The 22,145-nt window shown below is 42.3% G+C and overlaps 1 protein-coding gene across 2 annotated transcripts in view; it reads right to left on the bottom strand.

Moving 5' to 3' along the window:
* The window catches only part of si:dkeyp-19e1.3 (USP6 N-terminal-like protein), a 25,794-nt gene extending 3,649 nt beyond the window's left edge, over positions 1 to 22,145 (bottom strand). Inside the window, exons 1-13 of one of the 2 annotated variants that reach the window (XM_061772607.1) lie at positions 21,876 to 22,144; positions 8,714 to 8,787; positions 8,478 to 8,563; positions 8,302 to 8,341; positions 8,140 to 8,220; positions 7,600 to 7,707; positions 7,413 to 7,522; positions 4,008 to 4,056; positions 2,576 to 2,696; positions 1,573 to 1,667; positions 1,387 to 1,452; positions 993 to 1,092; positions 75 to 227 (exon numbers count right to left, since the gene is read on the bottom strand). In XM_061772607.1, the coding sequence (XP_061628591.1) occupies positions 75 to 227; positions 993 to 1,092; positions 1,387 to 1,452; positions 1,573 to 1,667; positions 2,576 to 2,696; positions 4,008 to 4,056; positions 7,413 to 7,522; positions 7,600 to 7,707; positions 8,140 to 8,220; positions 8,302 to 8,341; positions 8,478 to 8,563; positions 8,714 to 8,779 (1,075 nt within the window). In that variant the 5' untranslated portion in view covers positions 8,780 to 8,787; positions 21,876 to 22,144. Of the gene's footprint in view, positions 1 to 74; positions 228 to 992; positions 1,093 to 1,386; positions 1,668 to 2,575; positions 2,697 to 4,007; positions 4,057 to 7,412; positions 7,523 to 7,599; positions 7,708 to 8,139; positions 8,221 to 8,301; positions 8,342 to 8,477; positions 8,564 to 8,713; positions 8,788 to 21,875 lie in introns of both variants that reach the window. The other variant, XM_061772606.1, reaches the window with a different exon arrangement.

Genomic DNA, 22,145 nt, shown 5'->3' with positions numbered 1-22,145 from the left:
TATGCGTACCGTTCCTAAGCTTGAAACGTCGATGTAGGAGCATACAAGTTTGCTAATATGGGGAAACACTGTACCTGGAGGAGGCTGGTGCAACTTTTTACTGCGTAGCTCAGACATGGCGGCCTGTAGTTGCTCCACCACGACATCATCCGGAAGCAGGAACGAAGCAGCCAGCTGCTCCTGAAGAAACTCCCTCAGGTCCTCCAACTGGAACCTCAGCAAACGCTCTGATTGCGCACACACAATAGGGACACGTTTCATTCATCAATCAAAAACAATGACTTATGGCAGAGGGGCCAGAGTGGGCACTTTCCTGAAAAGTGATGACAATATGTAACAATCAATTGCAGGGACAGTTGCGTATGCAATAATAAGAGGTGGCTCTACATTTACAGTGAAACCCCCGCATACCCGCGCTTCGGCACCCGCAGATTCACCTATTTGTCATTATTTTTTGGGAGGGGGTAGTTTATCCCCACTTATTCAAGATCCCCCCGATGCACTTAAAACGGGTGTCAGGTATCCTTGGATTTTCACTGTTCACCGTCTGGCGCGGTCCCTATTCCCTGCGGCGGTCCACTGTATATGATTTTCACAGCCATAATGGCCCTCCAAATAAAAGCAAAACTGCGGCATGAGTTTGAGACGCCTGCTATAGCGTAAGAACAGTTCAAACTCAGTCACTGCCAGCGTTCCCAGTTAACGTGGATATTTGATTTCTAATGCCGTCAAAGGCAGCGAATGTGTTAAAGGTGGTTCTACCAGAACAGGCTTGTCAAAGTTGTTAAAGTGATGCTCATACTTTAAAAGTGAGCCTCCTAATCTTCTCCACAGCAACCACTTGCATTATGTAAGCTATCCGGAAAGAAGGCAGCCAACCAGATGGCAGCGTGTGGCGCTATAGCAACAGCAGCCTCGTTGCGTGTCCTGTGTTCAAGACATACAGAGACGAGGCGAGGCACGGGAGACCGGCCGATGGGCCTCATACTCACTCTTGTGTAACTTGAGCGTCGTGTAAGCCATAGCAGTCAGCATCTTCTCCCCTTCCAGAATATAGATGTCCCATAAGCGGAGGGTGAGGGTGAAGGGGCTCTGGTATGCAACGAGACCATTTGATTAAAATTGACCATCGTGTACTGTGATAAGGGTTGGCCATCATTGATTGATTCTCCATTAATGAATCACAAAAGAACTTGTGTACAACAGATTGCTCATTTTAAATCTTTCTGCAATGTACATTCCTGGTGGTGGTGGTGGTTTATATCACTTATGAGAGCGGAGGGAAAACAAGAGGCCGTTAGTAGTGCAATGGTTCACATAGCCAGGGTGCCAACTGGATAAGCGCTATCGACAATGGAAGGGATGAAAACCAAAGCAAACACTCACTCTGTCAATAAAGCACTGAAGGAACCACTTGGTGGTGTAAACCCCACATGACATCTGCTCCTTGTCCTGTGAAGCAGGAGTTAATGAAGAAAAGTCTTGAAAAATGGAAGGACCTTGTAAGATGTCCTTTGGTCCTCCAACACTGGAAGAGAGAGAGAGAGAGGATCTGAATGCGCTGTCACTCACCAGGTGCTTCCTCAGTTTGGGCAGCATTTTGGAAAGTATCCGCTCATGGTGGGCCTGGAAACGCTGCAGTTTGGGAAATCCCGGGATAAAGAAACCTAGCCCGGTGGGAAAAACACACATCATGGAAATGGGTGTGTGGGGGAGACATCATAATATTTCAAATGCAAAAATATATACAGTCTTACACCAACTGCACCGAGGGGTAGGAATCGGATTATATTGTTGACAAATGTCTTTTCACAGGTTCAAAACCTATAGCTACACCCTACACCCCTCCATAACATAAGATATAGCTCAAGGCATTTTAACGATATTTTCCCCAATTTTCCTAATGTTGAGCTTTAATCATTTGATGTATTGTTCATGATGATTATTTTGATTTGTGTCCAACTTTTTTCTAACCATCAATCCATGTTCTACGGTATATCACTCGTCCTCCTTGAGGTCGAGGGTGACCTGGACCCTATCCCAGCTGACTTTGGGCAAGAGGTTGGAGTGGTCCCCAGTCAATTGCAGTGCACTTATATTAAAAAAAAAATAAAATAAATAATTCACTCACATTCACGGCCAATTTACAACCTCCAATGAACCTAAAACGCTTGTTTTTGGAGGTTAGGAGTAACCCAGAGTACCTGGAGAAAAAAACCCACACAAGCGTAGGGAGGACTTGGAAACTGTCTCTCAACTGTGAGGCATGCACGCTAACCACTAACATTTTGAAATATTACTAATCATAAATAATATAAACCCTGAAGCACAGCGGCTAATGGTTGTCTCAAAGTTAAAAAGGAGACCTGGCTTCAAATCTGCGGTTTGAAGACAGCAGGTTCTCCCTGTGCTTGAGTTTTCCTCGTACTACTCGTTCGTATATACCGCACGTTAGAACACAAGTTGATCTGATGTACATTTTACATTTAAATTGTTACTACACGTTCAGAACTTGAACTCGTGTTTGTCCAGTCATTTCTCAAGTCCGATTGAGCTTCAATTTGTGTCGTCTCACCGTGCATGGCGTGCTTGCTGTCGGTGAGGAGCTGGGAAAGAGCCCAGAAGGCGTCCTCCTCATTCAGGTACATGAGCAGGATAGCAGCGATCTGACTCATCCCCTGACAGTAGCTCACCTCCTGGGAACAGGACACAGGAGACATTTATCCGAACACACGCAGGGCTTGACACGAGGCTTTAAGAGAGGAGTAAATGCCTGATGTGGATGTGTGCAGGTTTGTTTTTTTAACACTCAGACCACACAGACCACCTGCACACACTGCAACAATAATCTAAACATTTCCACCAAGGCTGTTCAAATATTTACTGTAGTCAAAGGTACACTTCCAGAATGCTCATGTCTTCATGTGAAATTTCTGCTACTTTGAATCCACGGTTGGCAACGTGAACAAACTGCCCTTATCCATATTTGGGCCTCGGAATGACCCATTCACAGGATAAAAGTAAATGCACTTACACTGAGGTTACAAAACATTCTTCACATTCTTCTCTGCTGTCACATAGGCGAAGGGACAACTCCCCCCCCCACCACCATCGCCAAGAGTACCCTTCCTCCCATTTTCGCTCGTGCTCTCCCACTGACCCAGTTTCGATTGAGCAGTTTGCGAGTGGTGGGAAATGGGCAAAAAGGGAATAATAACGCATGCCTATTTCCTATGGCTCAAACACCTCATCCACACAGGAACTGCCCACACATCCCTTTCAAAAAAAACCAACAACTGGACACTTCTTTGGGAGCACCGACATGTTCTGCGTACCGTATTTACAAAGGAAAAATAAGGCAATATGAACTCGCTCCAAACGACGGCAATCTGCGTGTTACACACAATATAATAGTCTGATATTGTACGTTCAGTCATTCACTGAGTCTTTAATTGTAGTTACTTGTTAAATGTTCACAACATTGCACTCCAATTGTGGTTAAACGCGTCATGAAAAATAGCAATATAGCCTATATGGAAAGTATACAGTGACACTTTTACGGTCTTTTTAAAGACAGTACACGCAAGGAATTACAATGTTGAACCCGAGCACCGACAGCCTGAGACTATACGTCAATATCAAGACTACAGTATAATCAATCCAAAGCAAATTGGATAACCTTTGTGCTAATGGCTTCGTTTGCATACTGTCGGACAAGCAGTGTAAATGAGCAATGATAAGCATGCATATTCAACCGTTTGTTTCGTTCTACTCCCGTAACACAACAAATTGCACCGAAAAGATTGATGGCAGTGACACTTCTTTTTTGCAATACTAGAGTTGTTTGTAATAACATTACTTATTGATTGATTTGTAAATCCTCATCACGACTTGTAAACGCAGCACCACTGAGGTACTTTGGTGATGGCTCTGTAGCAAGGCACATGGGATGGCATGATGTTATGTTCATGCCCTCGTGTAGTCCTATGCTAATCCACATATCTTACCGTGTTGTAGACCGAGTAGGCTGCTAGTACATGAAAGAGTGCCTGTTGCCTGCATAGAAAACATAGAAACAAACAGTTACTATGAGAATGTGCCCGTTTTGCATATAGAGACGCTGATACAGCCCTCGGCGGAGTGGAGTCTATAAATCAAGATTTAAATGGCCGTATCTTCAAATTAACCCCACCAGTCAGCGCATATAGCGCTTGACAAATGTATTAGATTCAATTGAATGTATAGTCATAAACACAAGGAGACCAAGCAGCATCATGAAGCGCTTCAAAGCTCATATGCTTAACATTTTCAGCGTGACCATTCATGAGAAATTTCAAAGTGACATTTTAGCCGCCATCTCTGTAACATTCAACTCAAATGTATTGGTTCAGGAATACAAGTAAATAACCATGTCACAACATTGTTAAAAATAATAATGGTGGTCGACCGGTTAGAGCGTCAGCCTCACATTTCTGAGGACCCGGGTTCAATCCCCGGCCCCGCCTGTGTGGAGTTTGCATGTTCTCCCCGTGCCTGCGTGGCTTTTCTCCGGGCACTCCGCTTTCCTCCCACATCCCAAAAACATGCATGGTAGATTAATTGAAGACTCTAAATTGCCCGTAGGTGTGACTGTGAGTTTGAATGGTTGCGTTTTTGTATGTGCCCTGCGATTGGCTGGCAACCAGTTGAGGGTGTACCCCGCCTCCTGCCCGATGACAGCTGGGATAGGCTCCGGCACGCCCGCGACCCGCGTGAGGAGAAGCGCGACAGAAAAATGGATGGATGGATGCATAGTACATTTTTATAAATGAAACTTTGTAAAAATAAAGACAAATAATTATATAATCAGCATTAAAAATATACATTTGATTAAAGAGCTTCTACATATGTATTAACCACTACAGAAACATTGTAGGGAAGTTGTGGCCGTATATGGATCCTAACCTGCCTACACCATTTTTACACCTTTTACGATCCGTCAACTTTGCCAATTGCATAAAGTTACAAATATCATTCTATGCTAATTAAAATTTGTAGAAATGACTGTCATCAAGAGTCAAGCATGTAAGCTACTATTAAAAGAGAGAACTTACTCTTCTAGTGTGTTTCCAGTTCCCCATTCAAGTGAAAAAGACCCCGAGGGGAGGCAATAGTCAATCAGTCAGTGAAGCAATCCACCAGTCAGTCAGTCATTCCATCGATCTTACTTACAGCCTGTTACCACACTAACTCAACCCCATTACAATAATGCATGCTTTGTTTATTATCCTGTACTGTTCAAGATGCAGTATAAAGCCGGAAAAAAATGTGCGCGTGTGCGGAGCTAATAAATGCAATGCGGACAACAGAGGATGTGTCCCCTCCGGGCCTCCATAGAATATACACGTCTCACAGACACTGACGGAGACAGGAAAGGAGCTTTAAATAGCAACCGATGTCGACGTGTGTGTGTGTGTGTGTGTATTGGGGGGGGGGGGGGGGCAGCTGTTGACTTGTCGGGAAAGAGTGGGCAACAAAGCAGGATGAAGCCGTGTTTTGGTCTCAATTGTGAGGGAGAGCAGAACACCCTGACACATGCTCGCACAATCGAATCCACCAAGGAAATGACAGGAGACTAGTGTAAAAGTATGACATGAAATCTATTCCATACCCAAATCTATATCTTATGTCTCATTAACGCGTCATTGTAGATGTGATTGTTCTGTATGCGCATTTGATCTCAGTGCACATTTTAGAATAAATGCCATTTCCTGTGGGCCTTTGTGCAACTGACAGGAAGGCTAATAAAATAGAGCAAGGAGGAAACTAGCACTTTGGTCTATGTGCCAGTGTGTGTGCGCCCGTGCGCCTCAAGCCAAAGGTCACGCCCAACCGGACACCATGCATGAACAGACCAACCTGAACATGCGAGTTGAAAAGAAACAAAAACAAGAACTCTGGATGGTCCCGTGCATAAAAAACAACCACCACCAAAGACATTGGCGATGAAAACTTTTAGCTCTGTCAGTTACTTTGCAGGGATAGAAAAATGTTAAACCAAACCAAACGTTGCTTTGTGTATGTAATTTCATTCAACGCAGAATGCACTTGAAATGCTTATCTTTTGAGAGCTCAACTATAACCCCAAGAAGTTGGCACGTTGTGTTAAAAACACAATACAATGATTTGCAAATCACGTTCAACCTGTATTTAATTGAATACACAACAAAGACAAGATATTTCATGTTCAAACTGATAAACATGATTGTTTTTAGCAAATAATCATTAATTTTATGGCTGCAACACGTTCCAAAAAAGCTGAGACGGGCGGCAAAAAAGACTGAGAAAGTTGAGGAATGCGCATCAAACACCTGTTTGGAGTTTAAGGACAATGTTCCTCAACGTACAATTGCAAGGAATTTAGGGATTTCATCATCTACGGTCCATATCATCATCAAAAGGTTTAGAGAATCTGGAGAAATCCCTGCATGTAAGCGGGGAGGCCGAAAACCGACATTGAATGCCCGTGACCTTCGATCCCTCAGGCGGCACTGCATCAAAAACCGACATCGTTGTGTAAAGGATATCACCGCATGGGCTCAGGAACACTTCAGAAAACCAATGTCGGTAAATACAGTTCGGCAAGTGCAACTTGAGGAAAGAAATTGTGGACATCGTGTCCTCCGGGCCAAAGAGGAAAAGAACCATCCGGACTGTTATGGACGCCAAGTTCAAAAGCCAGCATCTGTGATGGTATGGGGCTGTGTTAGTGCCAATGGCATGGGTAACTTACACATCACATTCATGCTGAAAGGTACATACAGGTTTTGGAGAAACATGCTGCCATCCAAGCAACGTCTTTTTCATGGACGTCCCTGCTTATTTCAGCAAGACAATGCCAAACCACATTCTGCACATGTTACAACAGCGTGGCTTCGTCGTAAAAGAGTGCGGGTACGAGACTGGCCTGCCTGCAGTCCAGACCTGTCTCCCATTGAAAATGTGTGGCGCATTATGAAGCGTAAAACACGACAACGGAGACCCCGGATTGTTGAACAGCTGAAGCTGTACATCGAGCAAGAATGGGAAAGAATTCCACCTTCAAAGCTTCAACAGTTAGTGTCTTCAGTTCCCAAACATTTATTGAATGTTGTTAAAAGAAAAGGTGATGTAACACAGTGGTAAACATGAGCCCGTCCCAGCTTTTTGGGAACGTGTTACAGCCATATAAGTCCAAGTTAATGATTATTTGCTAAAAACAATAAAATTGATCAGTTTGAAGATTAAATATATTGGCTTTGTAGTGTACTCAATTAAATATAGGTCAAACATGATTTGCAAATCATTGTATTCTGTTTAACATAACGTCCCAAATTCATTGGAATTGGGCTTGTACAATACGTTTCTCAGAGCCTTGTGAAAAAAGGACTTACTTGAGTCCAAAGCGGTCCATGAACATGATGTGGTTCCTGAAGGTTCTGTTGACGTCCAAGTCAATTTGTTTGATCTCTGTGGAGAAGTTGCGAGCCTGCAGTTTCATTTTCTGAAGAAAGAAAAGAACAAATGTCATGGGACATGCCGGTGGGAGCTAATGCAGGACAGATCTCGTATGATTCATACCTCATATTTGCCCTCATTGTCTTTTTTAACCTTATCTATTTCCAAAAGTAACGCCCAGGCCTGGCCTCTGAGCTGGAGAGGGATGCCTTTATATACACGCTTGACCAACTGAAACACAGACAATACGAACAATGACATTTTATGGGTAAAAGGAGATTACGGCTTAAATGGCATCAATTCTAGATAATTATTTTTACAAGGTTAACAATTTCCATTGCACAAGTTTACCATTTACTGTTTAAACTAATCTAGTCAAGTGATGTTGTACTGTAGATGATGTGTTTTGTCTGCAGTTGGTTTGCAGTGTGGTGACTGCAAAAGTGAATGAACACTCAACACCAGGCAAGTAGTTCATTAAACAAGTACTGTAGTTCACCTGACTAACTGCACATGAATGAATCATCACTCACGCTCATCTGTTCTTCAAAGTCTGTTTGCAGTTTGTGCCAATAGTGGCTAAAGAATGCTATATTAAAGTTTTGCGTCCAAGAGCAACCGTCTCAAATTATTGGCATGTCCAAAGCAGGATGCATAACACACCTTGTCGCTGTTCTTATACTTATTCCAGTTCTTCACCATCTTCAGCCACTTCTCCACACGATCAATCTCTTGCTGCTTTTGCTGGCGAAGAAAAATACGGACAATGCCTAAATGGCGGGACATATAGTAGATAAGAAGGTCAGCTCCACTTTCAATACATACCTTTTCTTCAACCACACTGGGTGTCGGTAACTCTTTCTCACTAAAAAAGAAAAAAAATTGACATGTATAGAAGATTACAAAATAAACCATATGTGGCCTGAATTGAAAAGAAAACAGGAATACGACCTTCAAGGGGGGAAAAAAAACCAATCAGCCCTTAGAGCTGGTTAACTTACTGCAGGAAGCCGAAGCGGTCCGTCACCTTATAGATGCTGTAGTCAGCATCCTCCCAAGGGTCAATACAGACACCCTCTTGCCTGCCCTGAAACAAAAACATGCCACGAACATGACAAGAAAATGCTGTGTTTGAAATAATGGGTTTGCCTGACAGGGAAATGGCTGCTGTATTTTCAAATCCATGTTCGCTAAAACTAAAATAAACATGAACTACCTGGGTTTCTGTCTGTCTCACCTTGTCATATTTGGAAATGGTGTCTGCACGTTCTTCTGCTATCAAGGTGTCTATGTCCTTCTTCATGTCTAAAACTGAAAAAAAAAGAAAAAGAAAACTTATCATCAGAGGGTATTTTGTAGCACAAAAAAGTAATTTTGCTTTAAATAGAAACCTTTGGATACCAAAGATCCCAATTATCTTCTTATCAACATATCTACAGAGAAATAGTTACGGAGCATGTCAACACGGACAAGTGGATGAAACCTCAGCTCAGATGCTTTATAGATCAACATATCCAACTAGTGGATATTATGAACTAGTGCCATAAGAGTATAAGCATAAACACCTACTCTCTTGACACTTCATGTTTATTTTCGACAACGTTCGTGTCCCTCTGACAATGTAGTACGATGAGGAAGACTTTCACTGACGTTTGGCAGCATGTGTTGCCAGCTGAGACCTCAGAGAATACGTGTGGCATGTTGTGTAGGGACAGTTGTCGAGACATCTGTCAAACACACAAAGACCGCTTCACTTGCGTCTACGAACCATGTCAAGTAAAAGAATGCACTTCTTGGAACACAAACCTTTGTCTTTGGTGAAAAATTGTGTCTTAAAAACCCATTCCCATTGTGCTTTCATGAAGCATTTTCGGAAGGACCAAAAGACAGACTAGAGCAGGTGTGGGGAAAGTATGGCCAAGAGCTGCTTTGGTCTGTGGTCCAACCCACAGGGATTTCTCCCACATTCCAAAAACGGTCTCAGCCTGACGAGGACGAGTGGTATAGAAAATGTATAGTTATTTAAGAAATGAGAATTACCAGGTAATTATCCATCCATTTACTGGACTGCTTGTCCTCGCGAGGGTCACGGGCGTCCCAGCTGACTCTGGGTGAGAGGCGGACTACACCCTGAAATGGTCACCAGCCAATCGCAGGCCCCCGGTAAATTATTTTATTATTAAAATATTTTACATACAGATTTTAACTAGTTAGTTCACCTCATACAAGAATGAAGAACGTGAAATAGAACAACCAGAACGTACACAGACTTTGAATCAATGCCGACAGGGGATGTTGAGACAATGAGCCATTTAATGGCCGTTGATAGCCGTAGGGGGGACTGAGGGTAAGTAAGAAGCCATCCATTTTCTATAACACTCGTCGAATGCAATGTGAGAGAAAGCAGCAATACCTCCAGAAAAACCACACAAGAACTGGGAGAACATGCAAACTCCACACACGAAGGCTGCAGCTGCGATTTGCACCACAAACCAGAGACATGCTCAGAATCAGAATCAGAATCATCTTTATTTGCCAAGTATGTCCAAAACACACAAGGAATTTGTCTCCGGTAGTTGGAGCCGCTCTAGTACAACAGACAGTCAATTTACAGAACACTTTGGAGACATAAAGACATTGACAAAAAACAATTGTGCAAAAGGATGCACATAGTCCTCTAGCACTTAGAGCAGTTCGAATGGCTAATATCGCAATAGTCCGGTGCAATGACCATTGTGCAAAGGGCACTGAGACTTCAAGGAGTGTATGCGGTTTAAAGTGACGAGTAGTGCGATCATCTGGGACAATGGTTGTGCAAATGTTACAGATACTCCTCAATCAGTGTGCAAATGGAGCAGATGCTACTCTGGCATGAGTGGCCACTATATGCAAATAGTGCAGCACGGCGAGACAACTACAGTGAGTGCACGAGTAATACATCATTGGCCCCACAGAAATGTGACAACGAACTCAAGTCAAAAAAATTGCCAGCTTGTTGTAATGGAATTATAAATTAGCTGTTTAAGAAGTTGATTGCAAGAGGGAAGAAGCTGTTGGAATGTCTACTAGTTCTAGTTTGCATTGATCGGTAGCGCCTACCTGAGGGAAGGAGCCGGAAGAGCCGGTGACCGGGGTGGGGAGGGTCCGAGAGGATTTTGCACGCCCTTGTCTTAGTTCTGGCAGCGTGCAAGTCCTCAAGGGTGGGTAGGGGGGGTACCGACAATCCTTTCAGCAGTTTTGATTGTCCGTTGCAGACGGAGTTTGTCCTTTTTTGTAGCAGCACCAAACCAGACTGTGATGGAAGAACACAGTACTGATTCAATGACTGCTGTGTAGAACTGCCTCAACAGCTCCGGTGGCAGGCCGTGCTTTCTCAGAAGCCGCAGGAAGTACATCCTCTGCTGGGCCTTTTTGAGGACGGAGTTGATGTTGGTCGCCCACTTCAGGTCCTGGGAGATTGTAATTCCCAGGAACTTGAAGGTCTCGACGGTTGACACAAGGCAGCTGGACAACGTGAGGGGCAGCTGTGGCGAAGGATGCCTCCTGAAGTCCACGATCATCTCTACAGTCTCGAGCGTGTTCAGCTCCAGGTTGTGTCGGCCGCACCACAGCTCCAGCCGCTCCGCTTCCTGTCGATACGCAGACTCGTCACCGTCCTCGATGAGGCCGATGACAGTGGTGTCATCTGCAAACTTCAGGAGTTTGACAGTCGGGTTCGCTGAGGTGCAGTCGTTCGTGTAGAGAGAGAAGAGCAGCGGAGAGAGGACACAACCTTGGGGCGCCCCAGTGCTGATGCTGCGTGTGGATGAGGTGGCCTCCCCCAGCCTGACCTGCTGTGTCCTGCCCGTCAGAAAGCTAGCCACTAATCCACCGTGCTGCTCTTGTTTTCAAAAGGTAAATTGACTTACTCTTTTAACGTTCCCATTACGTGGTAAACATCTTTTTACTTACTTTTATTATTAAAAACTTTGCTTGTACAGTTGATAGAGGTTCTTCGATTGCCAATGTTTGACCGTGGCGCTATTTTTTCCCCCCATTTCTCTAATTTCCCATGGGCAAAACGGTTTCTAAATCATTCTGAAATGTATTATGTTCGACCTTAGCAGTTCCACTGTATTTCCCCTGCCTTAAATAATATCTATTTGGACAGACTAAGTTGTGACCCACTATGCTACAATCTACATTAGCCTTTCAGTCAGTGCATTTTTGTATTTTTTTTTTCATTAACATCTAGCTCCACAAACGGCAAGATTTGTGAGAGAAACATGACAACATCCGTGGCAGTTTTCATCCAAATCTAAACAAGAAATTTGAAAACCATGATCCCGAATATATCATAGTGTCGTAGGGCGGTTCTGCTTCATTTTATAGGTTCAAGCTGCTTACTTCCCTTGTCGAGTGTTCTGACTACAGACAGTATTGTGTAGGGCCCAGGAAGAAAAGGAAACCAGTGACAGCCACTCCTTCCTCAACAGGTTCAACGAGAAATTAAAACAGTGTGAAACAAAACCTTTTGCTGGATAAAGTCTCAAATTATCAATTTGAATTTTCACTATGGTTACAGTGCCGTGAAAAGGTATTGCTCGGCCTGCAAAGATGATCCCAAGAGAACAGCAATGACTCATCCAGGAGGCCACAAAGGAACTCAGGACAACTTCTAAAGAACTGCAGGCCTCACTCGCCTCAGTTAAGGTCAGTGTTCGTGACACAACAATAAGGAGGAGACTTGGCAAAAACGGCATCCGTGGCAGAGCTCCAAGGGGAAAACCACTGCTGACCAACAAGAACATAAAGGCTCGTCTTACTTTTGCAAAACAACAACAACAACAACAACAACAACAAAAATATCTGAATGATGCCCAAGACTTTTTGTGGAATGACGAGATGAAAGTTGAGCATTTTGGAAAGTATGTGTCTCGTTACATCTGGTGTAAATGTAGCACATCATTGCAGAAAAAAATCATCATACCAACAGTCAAACATGGTGGTGGTAGTGGGATGGTCTTGGGCTGCTCCTTCAGGACCTGGGCAACCTGCTGTGATTGATGGAACCACAAATTCCTGAAGGAGAATGTTCATCCATCATTTTGTGGAAATTGATAACCCTGAAGCGTACTTGGGTTCTGCAGCAGGATAGCGATCCAATACACACTAGCAAATCAACTTCTGAATGGCTTCAAAAAACAAAATGAAGGTTTTGGAGTGGCCTAGTCAAAGTCCAGACTTGAATGTGATTGAAATGCAGTGTCATGACCTTAAAAAAGCCGTTCATGCTCGAAAACCCTCCATTTTTGCTGAATTCAAACAATTCTGCAAGGAAGAGTGGGCTAAAATATCTCCACAGATATGTGAAAGAGTCATTGGCAGTTACAGAAAACGTTTGATTTCAGTTTTTGCTGCTGAGGATGGCCCAACCAGTTATTAGGTTTGGGGGAGCCATTACTTTTTTACACAGGGCCAGGTAACTTTGAATAGCTTTTGTCGTTAATAAATGAAATCACCATTTAAAAATAGCATTTTAAGTTCACTTGGGTTATATCTGTCTGATATTTACATTTGTTTGATGATCTTTTATATTAAAGTGGGGAAACTATGCAAAAATATAAGAATTGGAGGAAACCAAAAAACCGGCACATTACTGTAGGTGAGTCATTAACATTGCATCGTCGGAGAGAGCAAGCCATTTTCAACACTTTCAATTGGTCAATAATTTGTAAAAATAACAGACCCACATGGTGACCATAGCGTATCCGTTCTTGTCTGTTTTCACCAGACAGTGACAATATTTATTTAGCACACAAATACAAACAATCTGTACATGTCACACAAAGCAGAAAAATGAAGTGCATGTCAAAAGAAAGCATTGCGAATGAGAGGTTGTGAGGAAGTGGTTAGGTGGGCCTTTTTCAAAAGAAAAGTCCCTTGAGTATCCAAGCAATGACAGTCCTCTGTTGACTAAATAGTGAACACCTGGTTTCTTAAAGGATAAATGACTTTGAGCCAGAGGCCTGAGTGACATCATGTCCTGTTATCACATAAAGTTCCCAATCTAACTTGTTCTCAGTGCACCGTTGTAACCACAAACCGCTTGCAAGGTATTCGAAATTCTGCCTGCATCGTTATGGGGGTTTTGACAACAAATGGTCAGGTTTTTAAAAAATATATATTTTATTTATTTATTTATTTTAAATCAGAAAAACTTGTTGGTGCTGGTAATTGACCAAATGTTTTTAATTGACTATTAGGGAAATTAAAGGTCGATTAATCAATTAAGTGTGAATTTCCATAATTTAAGTATCTAAAGGCGTGAGAGAATTTGTTTCCGAAACATCGGAACCCCCGTTTCCATTCCTTGTCAGCGTTGTGTTGAGCAGAATAATGATGGCTGGAGTGGTGAGAGTTTCTGGATGTTCCTCAACTTCCCATGGATGACCTGATTTTTTGTTGTTGTTGTTGTTGTAGTGCATAGCATTTTGCCTCAGAATCGATTGACTATTTTGCAGAGTCCCAGCAGCAGCGCTATTAATGCATGGGGACTCAAACATGCTATTTAGTTCTCTTGAGGCTAATGTTCTTCAAAAATAAAGCGCGAGACCCTAATCTGTATACAAAGTCAATGTGCACCATGTTAGTTTGTAAACACAAAAACGTCAATAGACTAATCCAAAATGTAAGTAATCACTGCAGCTCTCTCCATTGCCTTCATCCCCGACATCTATTTTTATGTCTATAATCAAACTTGAGCTCATTTGGGATTTACAATTGAGGATTACATGAGAGAAAATGAAAATCTTGGATTAAGAGTCTGGCATTGGTGAAGGAATTGGAAGACCCGAGAAGACCTTTTCGCCATGGGATGATTAGTCAAGCCTCTGTGGGCATCCAAACGCTATAGTGAGCCATTAACCACACATGTGCAGACTTGCCTTGGTTGGAGCACATTAGCTTCAACTCTGAGAGCATTTGTCTCTCTATTACAACAGGGATGCCCATTTGAAGGCTGGTTTGGAGATGCACAACATTCTTAACAACAAAAGCTCTTGATTAGTCACAAAAAAAAGCCACTTTTTTTTGTAGAACAGAGGGAGAGAAACAGTTATCACCATCTGGTCCAATCAAGCCCAAAGGCTTTTGTCTTGACGGTGTCGTTCACTCTGCTCTAAACCAAAAAGAAAATGGCACCAATGCAGTCTGAAGCAGAACTATGGTACGTTTCATTGACTCTTCTGGTGGGCAACGGAGTGACTCTTTACAAAGTGGAACACAGTAACTTAAGTTTCATTGATTGTTTTTCAGTATTGACCGTACATGCCAGCGAATGTGGACATTCCATCCCTTTTTTTAACTACTCAGGGCTCTACACTAACTTTTGCACTAGTAGCACTGGTGCGACCAACTTTTTCAGTTCGTCGCACCGGCACATGATTTGGTCGCACCCTTTTTGGAGGTACAGTATGATTATGGCATTTCATTTCACAGTTTCATAGAAATTAAACATCGACAGTGACTTGAGATACATTTGCTAAATATTTTACTGTGAAAAAGACGTTTCTCCGCAACAAGCAATGGAAGACAAAACAAGTCAATTAAAAAAGGCTTTACTTTTATTTGATTATTTGTTCAACTCAGTAGTGAATGCTCCTAACCCTCTTCTGGTAAAACCAATTAACTTTGAGCATTACCACAGCCATATGTTTGACATACATTTTAAAACGAATGCATAAGTGTGCATTACCATATAAACGTATCATTGATGATTAGTCACAGTAATTTGCAAATTATTTACGAGCTCAACAAACCAATTTACCCATTTAAAAGCGTAGTCCCAAACAGAACAATGATGAATCATTACTAGTGCAACTACTACACTTTATTTTAATGATAGTTTGTTTTCCTATACAATTAGATAGATAGATAGATTTGTTTTAGCTTTGCTGGCTTCATAACTAAGTTATTAAAACATTTGCACATGACTGTTATAATGAGTGAAATGAAAACGACAAATTAAGCAGGCAATCTTACTAACTAACTTGCAGTTAGCGGTATCGAGCCCCCAACACACACACCCACACCCACACACACACACACCCCCTGGGAAATTTGAGACGATCATACGTGACTTTCTCCGGGAACAACTTTTGGTTTTATTCCCATAACAAATGTAGCAGCATTGATAATGATAATGTGTGTAAAAGGAAAAGCTGTAGGTGACTTGCAGCAGGAGGAGTTTACCGTCTTACAAGGTAGGTGCAGGCTAGCTAGCTTGCTCACCAGTAGCCCACAGGAGTTAAAGGCTCACAGTTGTCATTTAAAACAAATAAGTGGATACCTGTGATCATACCAATTACCGGTTTGAGTGGTTGAGTGCAAAATAATAGAAATAACCAGTTGTTTGGTCACTATTTGTGAACAGACGGAAACTACAAGGTTTCCTAATCAAACCTTTCAACAACTTTTGTCATTTTATACATATTTTTTAAAAGTATTCAATTCAGTCATCCTTGCAATCATTTGGGACATGTACCTCCAAAGCACATGTTGTTATGTCGACTTTCCCAACAATATGCTGGTAAAAGCGACCACGTGGCTGTAATTTACACGACCAAATCTGAGGTCCTACATGGCTGCAGCTGATTTGAATCAATATCAGAGACAAAGTGAGCACACGACTCGAGGGAGTCAAAAGTTGGTGATCGCAGGGATGGGGGCAGGAGGATGTACAATTTCAGCAAGGCATGTAACAATGATTTACGTAGTTGTTGTGTTGGCTTTGTTTTGCTCCACTGTATAGATGATGGACAGGAAGCTGGTCTCAAGGTCTTAACTACAATATGTCCTGTGAATGTTGTTCATGGAAGCAAATTGTTTTTCAGGCCCTACATGCAGCCTATATTTAGTCACATGTTTTGGTTATGCATTCATCTTGGCGATCACTGAGTGGGTAGGTATAACAAATACAAATTTAAAATAAAAAAAGCCTCTCTAATAGAAAGGGTGAAAATGGAGATCCCAACCAGAGGTGACACCATCCCTTTTTTGAAAATAAGTATGGGGGCCAGGTAGACGCGTTCAACTTAGGCAGACGAAGTATAATAAATACATGCTCGACACTTCTATGTTCTCTCAAAAGAACTTGAACATTTTGTCTATTGACTCAAAAGAAAGCAACTACAGTAGTTGTTGGAGATATCCTAGTTTGTTTCCTGACTACTGCTGAGGTGCCTGTGAGCAAAGCGCTCTGCAGTGTTGGGAAAGTTTATTTTCGAAGTGAACTTGTTCAAAGCTCAGCTAACAAATTCTAAAATGAACACGTTGCATTCAAAGATCATGATGAAACTTTTTGAACTAATTTCACCGTTCCAAAAAGGAACTAGTTTATATATATTTTTTGTTTTGTTTTTCAATATTTTGCTGCGAGCTATTACCATCAAAATCCTGGCATTTGCCTATGGTTGCCACCCATTCAGTCCACATTAGTAGCCAGCTGTAGCTTTCACACTACAATGTCAAAAAGTGTGTTGCTTGAATGGTCTTTTTTAATTATTATTATTAATGAGGAATTAAAACAAAAAGGCAGGACACTAAGGATGTTCCCCAAACTGCAATATTCATCGTGCAATTCTTGAAAATTATAATAGGAGGGCAGAGGGAGTGGTGCCGTTCAAAGCGCTGCTGTGAGTTGCAAGCAAGTGTGTCTTTACTCTTTTTTTCCTCCGGACATTTTTTGTTCATTTCTGTCAAGCACTTTGTTACGGTTTAATGTATGAAAGGTGAGATATAAAACTTAACTATAAAACTGAATTGATGCATCAAATTTTGATGAATTTTTCGTTCAGGTATATACGGCAGCCCTGAAGTGCAAAGCCCAACAGCAAATAACGAATCACAATGAAAAATAATTAAACAACAGCAAATCAAAACACACAACAACAACTATCTAATCAAAACAACAAATAACTAAACACGACAGAAAACGAAAAAACGAAATGAAATTAAGTTACCGGAAAAGGTGTGGGGGAGTTAAGACTCATCGATGATTGGACGAGAGGGACAACTTGATTGGACCACACCTCTTTAAAATGCCTTGTCAAGCATGTGCATATTTATTTGAATGTCGTAATTAGTCCTGGGAATATCTATCCATCTCATACGTATATGTAACGGGAGCATGCTAGGTTGTGTGGATGTACGTTGAAGAAACCCCACCCCGCAATCCTTAAAAGAGGGTGCTGCCTGATGGCACTCGTCGCCCAATACATGACACGGTGGCAGTGTGGGTTCCAAGTGTCGCCGTAGTTACGTAACCCAGCGCACAATGTAGTAGAGGCGCACAATCAGATGGGTTACATATATCCCGAGTGAAACTATTCTTTGACAGCAGCAGCTCCATCTGAATCATCGGTAACTCTCATTTCAAAGCATCCAATCAAGTCCACCCCTCTTGTCCAATCCGCGATGAGTCTCATCTCCCCCTCCGGTAAGCAACTCTTCCAGTAGATTAATTTTGCTTTGTTTTTTTATTTGCTGCTATGATTTTTCATTGCTGTTGTATGTTTAGTTATTTGTTGTTGTGATTCATTATCTGTTGTTTTTTTTATTTTATTTGCTGTTTTGTTTAGTTATTGTCATTTTGATTAGTTATTTGTCGTCATGTTTGTTGAACTCGCTGTGGTGTTTCGTTACTTGCTGTTGTGTTTTGCCCTTCAGGGCCACCGTAGGTACAACACTGGCACTCAAGCTTAAGAGGAGCAGCACTGCTTGCTTACCAATTCACTGCATGCCTGCGTATGTGTGATCTGGTTCCCTGTATGGTGTGCAACACAACATATCCAGAGTTGAAATAGAATTTCCCTTTCAGGGATTAGAATTAGTACAATTGGAAAAAAAAAAAAAATGTTTGAAGGCCTGGCTAGTGTTTGACTTTGGAGATTCCACTACTCTCATTCGAACCCCCATTGGAACTGGGATATTTTTTTAATCCCACCCCCCATCCATCTCTTTTTATGGCAAAACTGTTTCTGTTTTTGTCATGAGAATAGTAGCAACACAGTCATGGTATGACCCGTGGGTGAATCATCCAGAGGGTGACAGTGGAAAAAGAAAAAGGCTCAGAATAGCTTGTGGTGGTCCCTAAAGGAGCGAGAGCCACCACTGTGGCAGAGGCTGATAACACAGCTCGCACCAATTTACCACCACCCTAAAACATACCCAACAATTTCCACATATTAAGGTTTGTATGGTGAGGCTCGGTCGGGGTGGGCTCTTTCACGTCACTATGCATACGTGTTAGGCCAGAACACCCTGTGGTCCTGTCCCTATCATTACCTTGAGGAGGAGGTGGGCTGTCTAAATTTAACCATGACCACACACAGTTTTAGACACTGGAACGACTGGCCAGCCAGTTGTTTCCCAGACTTAAGAATATTGTAGAGGGGTGGTATGAGAGGGTCAGGAATGTCAAGGGAACGTTTGCTTAAAAATAAAACCGCGAGATCATACTCAAGGAGCCACACTCTCATACGCGAAGCATCTTCCTGGCAATGGTGCAGTCACCATAAAAGAAAAAAAAGCAAGTGAAGTGAACAAAAAGCTATCATCTACAATTTTAATGAGAATATAGACCATCTTAAAAATATTCTCGGAAACTGGCCAATCTTGCTACAGCAAGCCCAACTCCTAGATCATGCGACATTGTTTCACTTTTGGTATATATCACAATGATCTTGTAACTATACCACACGGTGGATTGTCTTTCAATGCCAAACAGACTAAATAATTCACGTAGCTAGGGGAACCATATCCAGACAATGTTACTTAGTTCAAATGAATTCAACCACTTCTGCTTTTGCTGCGCTGGTGATGGTGTATATTAGGGGTTTCATATTCAATGACGTTTGCAAGCACAGAACGACGATTATGATACCATCCATGGGAAGGGGCATTCCTAATCTGGAGCGGAATGCAATTTCAACATGATCCTAAACATGATGTACTCCCCGGCAGAAACAAAATAAAAGAGTGGAAACAATCACAGAGGGAATTTCCAAAATAGCCCAACTTAGCCTCATTACAAACCGTTATTTTGGATATCATGTCAGGGACCCGTTGGGCTTTTCAGATGAAAAACCGTTATATTTTCTATCATATTGACTCGTTTAAAGATACATCATGAAATCCTGTGGTGTTTTGTTGCTGCCCAATTAATGTGGTAGCATGCCCACAGCACAGCTCGCTCATCACTACGTGGCACAAAGAGCGCTAAAAATAGACTTACTGTTGTTAATTCAATTCAGTTTTTAGAAGGTGGGTTTGTTACGACATTTTCAGAAGAGTTGCCAATCTAATGTTCTGCGGATTGACTGGTTCATAATTCATGAAATCAATTCAGTCATTTGAGACAAATGTGAAATTGGACAAGGATTTGTTTGCGTTTTATAACTGCGATTTCATACAATTGTAATCTTTTGGCTTAATGAGGTGGGGAAAGTGATTATCTTCTCTTTTCAGATCCATACTGCTGTGGCTGTTTGTTTACTGGCCACTATAATTGCTTTACATCAGGCGAAAAAGCCTTATTGAAAACCAATATCCAAAATGTGCTGATCATTTCCATCCTTATGAGGTGAGGATTTACGGGGAGGCTTCCTTTGCTGAGCAGGAATGGCTTACAGCGTTCAAACATGATCAGCGAACTCAAAATAGCATAGGTGTTCGTGAGAGGATGACAAGTACTGTGATTAGTTAGTTTGCCATTATTAGAAACGTGTTTCAAATACTTGTGACACTTACTCTTTGCACACAAGGCTATTGCACCTTTTGAACAACAAGAAATCTTCCGAGCGTAATTATAGAAAATGACTGAACTTCTTCCTTCAGCTTGAACAGAATCGAGCCTCCCACACAAAATTGTGCAGAGAAGAGACAATACAGCACATCTGTGTGCTAGCATATACAGTACAATGGAACCTGACAATTCAAACACTGTAAAGGTCATACGGTTGGAAAGTAACCAAAAGTCAAAAGGTGGAACTGCCATCGTGCAAGACGTCAGCAAAACGTGCAAAACGTCAGCACGCCCCGTGGTGAATTCAGCTCAAGGACTAACTCCACAAGTGTATGTTGCTTTTCCTTTGGTTTTTTTCCTGTGATGCCAACGCAGAACGGTAATGGTGGCAAAGAGGAAACCGTGATGATTGACCAGAAATTGAACTGCAATGTAGGAAACCGGCTACGGCCGAAGCGATATGATAGAAAAATGGAATGTGCAGCGCGAAGTGCTGTGGTTTCCTGTCAATGTGAAGAGACTCACTTTGTGGGCACATTAATGCTCCCTCCACCAGCCAACGGGGGCTGCACAATGTATTGTTTTGAAGTTTAACTATACAACGGTTAACTTTTTTTTTTTTTTTTTCTTAACGCTTGAATGCATGAAGTCGACTCACCTTCTGCAAGCACCCTTTTCCACTTCAACACCACACAGGATATTGCTTCAAAGGGTGAGTGCTTTTATTTTAACTTTACAGAGATGAGTTTTTTTTGTTGTTGTTGTTTTTTTTTTTTTTTTTTTTTTTTTACATAGGAGTGTCACTTAAGTCATTTCCTTTAACGTTTATGATGGCAAACCAATCAGATGTTGACCAGTGTTGCTTTTTTGCTTCTGTCATTTGAAATTCTCCTGCAATTTTACAGTCTAGGCCAGGGCACACCTACAAATAGCAACATGCACATCTGCTACATCACGCTGAAGACAAAAAAAAAACAACACACACACACAACAATGACATCTGGCATCGGATGGAGGATGAGAGCTGGGTCCTGGAGGAGATCTCCCATTCAAAGTGTCCCCCCCCCCCCCAATGAACCAGTTAGACACCCAGTTAACATTGTAAAGAGGTCTGGGCATGGATGACATAGTACATCAGATCAGCCACTGGCCTACTTCTCATGTTAAAGCATTTGTGGCCAGTGCACAAGCTTTTTCAGTATCCACAGTACAGTGTGACAGGGAATAATAAGTCATCACACAGACTGTTGGTTTCTTACTTCTCCATGACTTCAATGTCCGGTAAATCCACCCTGTACACATGCAGTGACGTTTTCATGCAAGTTAAGTCTGACTTGACAGTGCCTCCAAACTACACGGGGAACTTAGCGTTTTTAAAGAGATGGCGATGTTCCATGGGAGCGTAACAACAACTGCACTTAGGAAGTTCAAGTCAAGAGTTAGGGGTTGGTTTTATTTCTCAAGTCAAATTGTAAATGCTTGTCAAGGAATATGGAGCGCCGACGGGTCGCCTACGTCAAGTACAGTATAGGCGGCCACTCAAAAACACTAACTAGCTTTAGCAGTTCCGCTATCCGATATTTATCAAATATGCCGTGAGAACGCTTGTGCTTACCTTTCGAGTAACTTCCCTTCTTCTGCGCCGTACCAACGACAGGACACAAAATCCACTATTCTCATCGTCTCCGTCGCCGTCCGGTGGAGTCGCTCATGTCACTCTTCGTATGCTTACAAAAACAAACACAAACACAATTCGTCTCCCAATCGATGCTAACCGGGCAGTCGAGTGATGTGCACACGCGGCGGCTCTTTGGTGACAGTCGCGAGGCGCGCGCGCCCTCGACCAGTGCGGGGGCGCGCCTCAGGCGCACAGCGTTGGTTTGAT

Source organism: Phyllopteryx taeniolatus, chromosome 5, assembly GCF_024500385.1.
Source record: "Phyllopteryx taeniolatus isolate TA_2022b chromosome 5, UOR_Ptae_1.2, whole genome shotgun sequence".
Lineage (NCBI taxonomy): Eukaryota > Metazoa > Chordata > Actinopteri > Syngnathiformes > Syngnathidae > Phyllopteryx > Phyllopteryx taeniolatus.
This window is presented reverse-complemented; position numbering and strand designations above follow the sequence as displayed.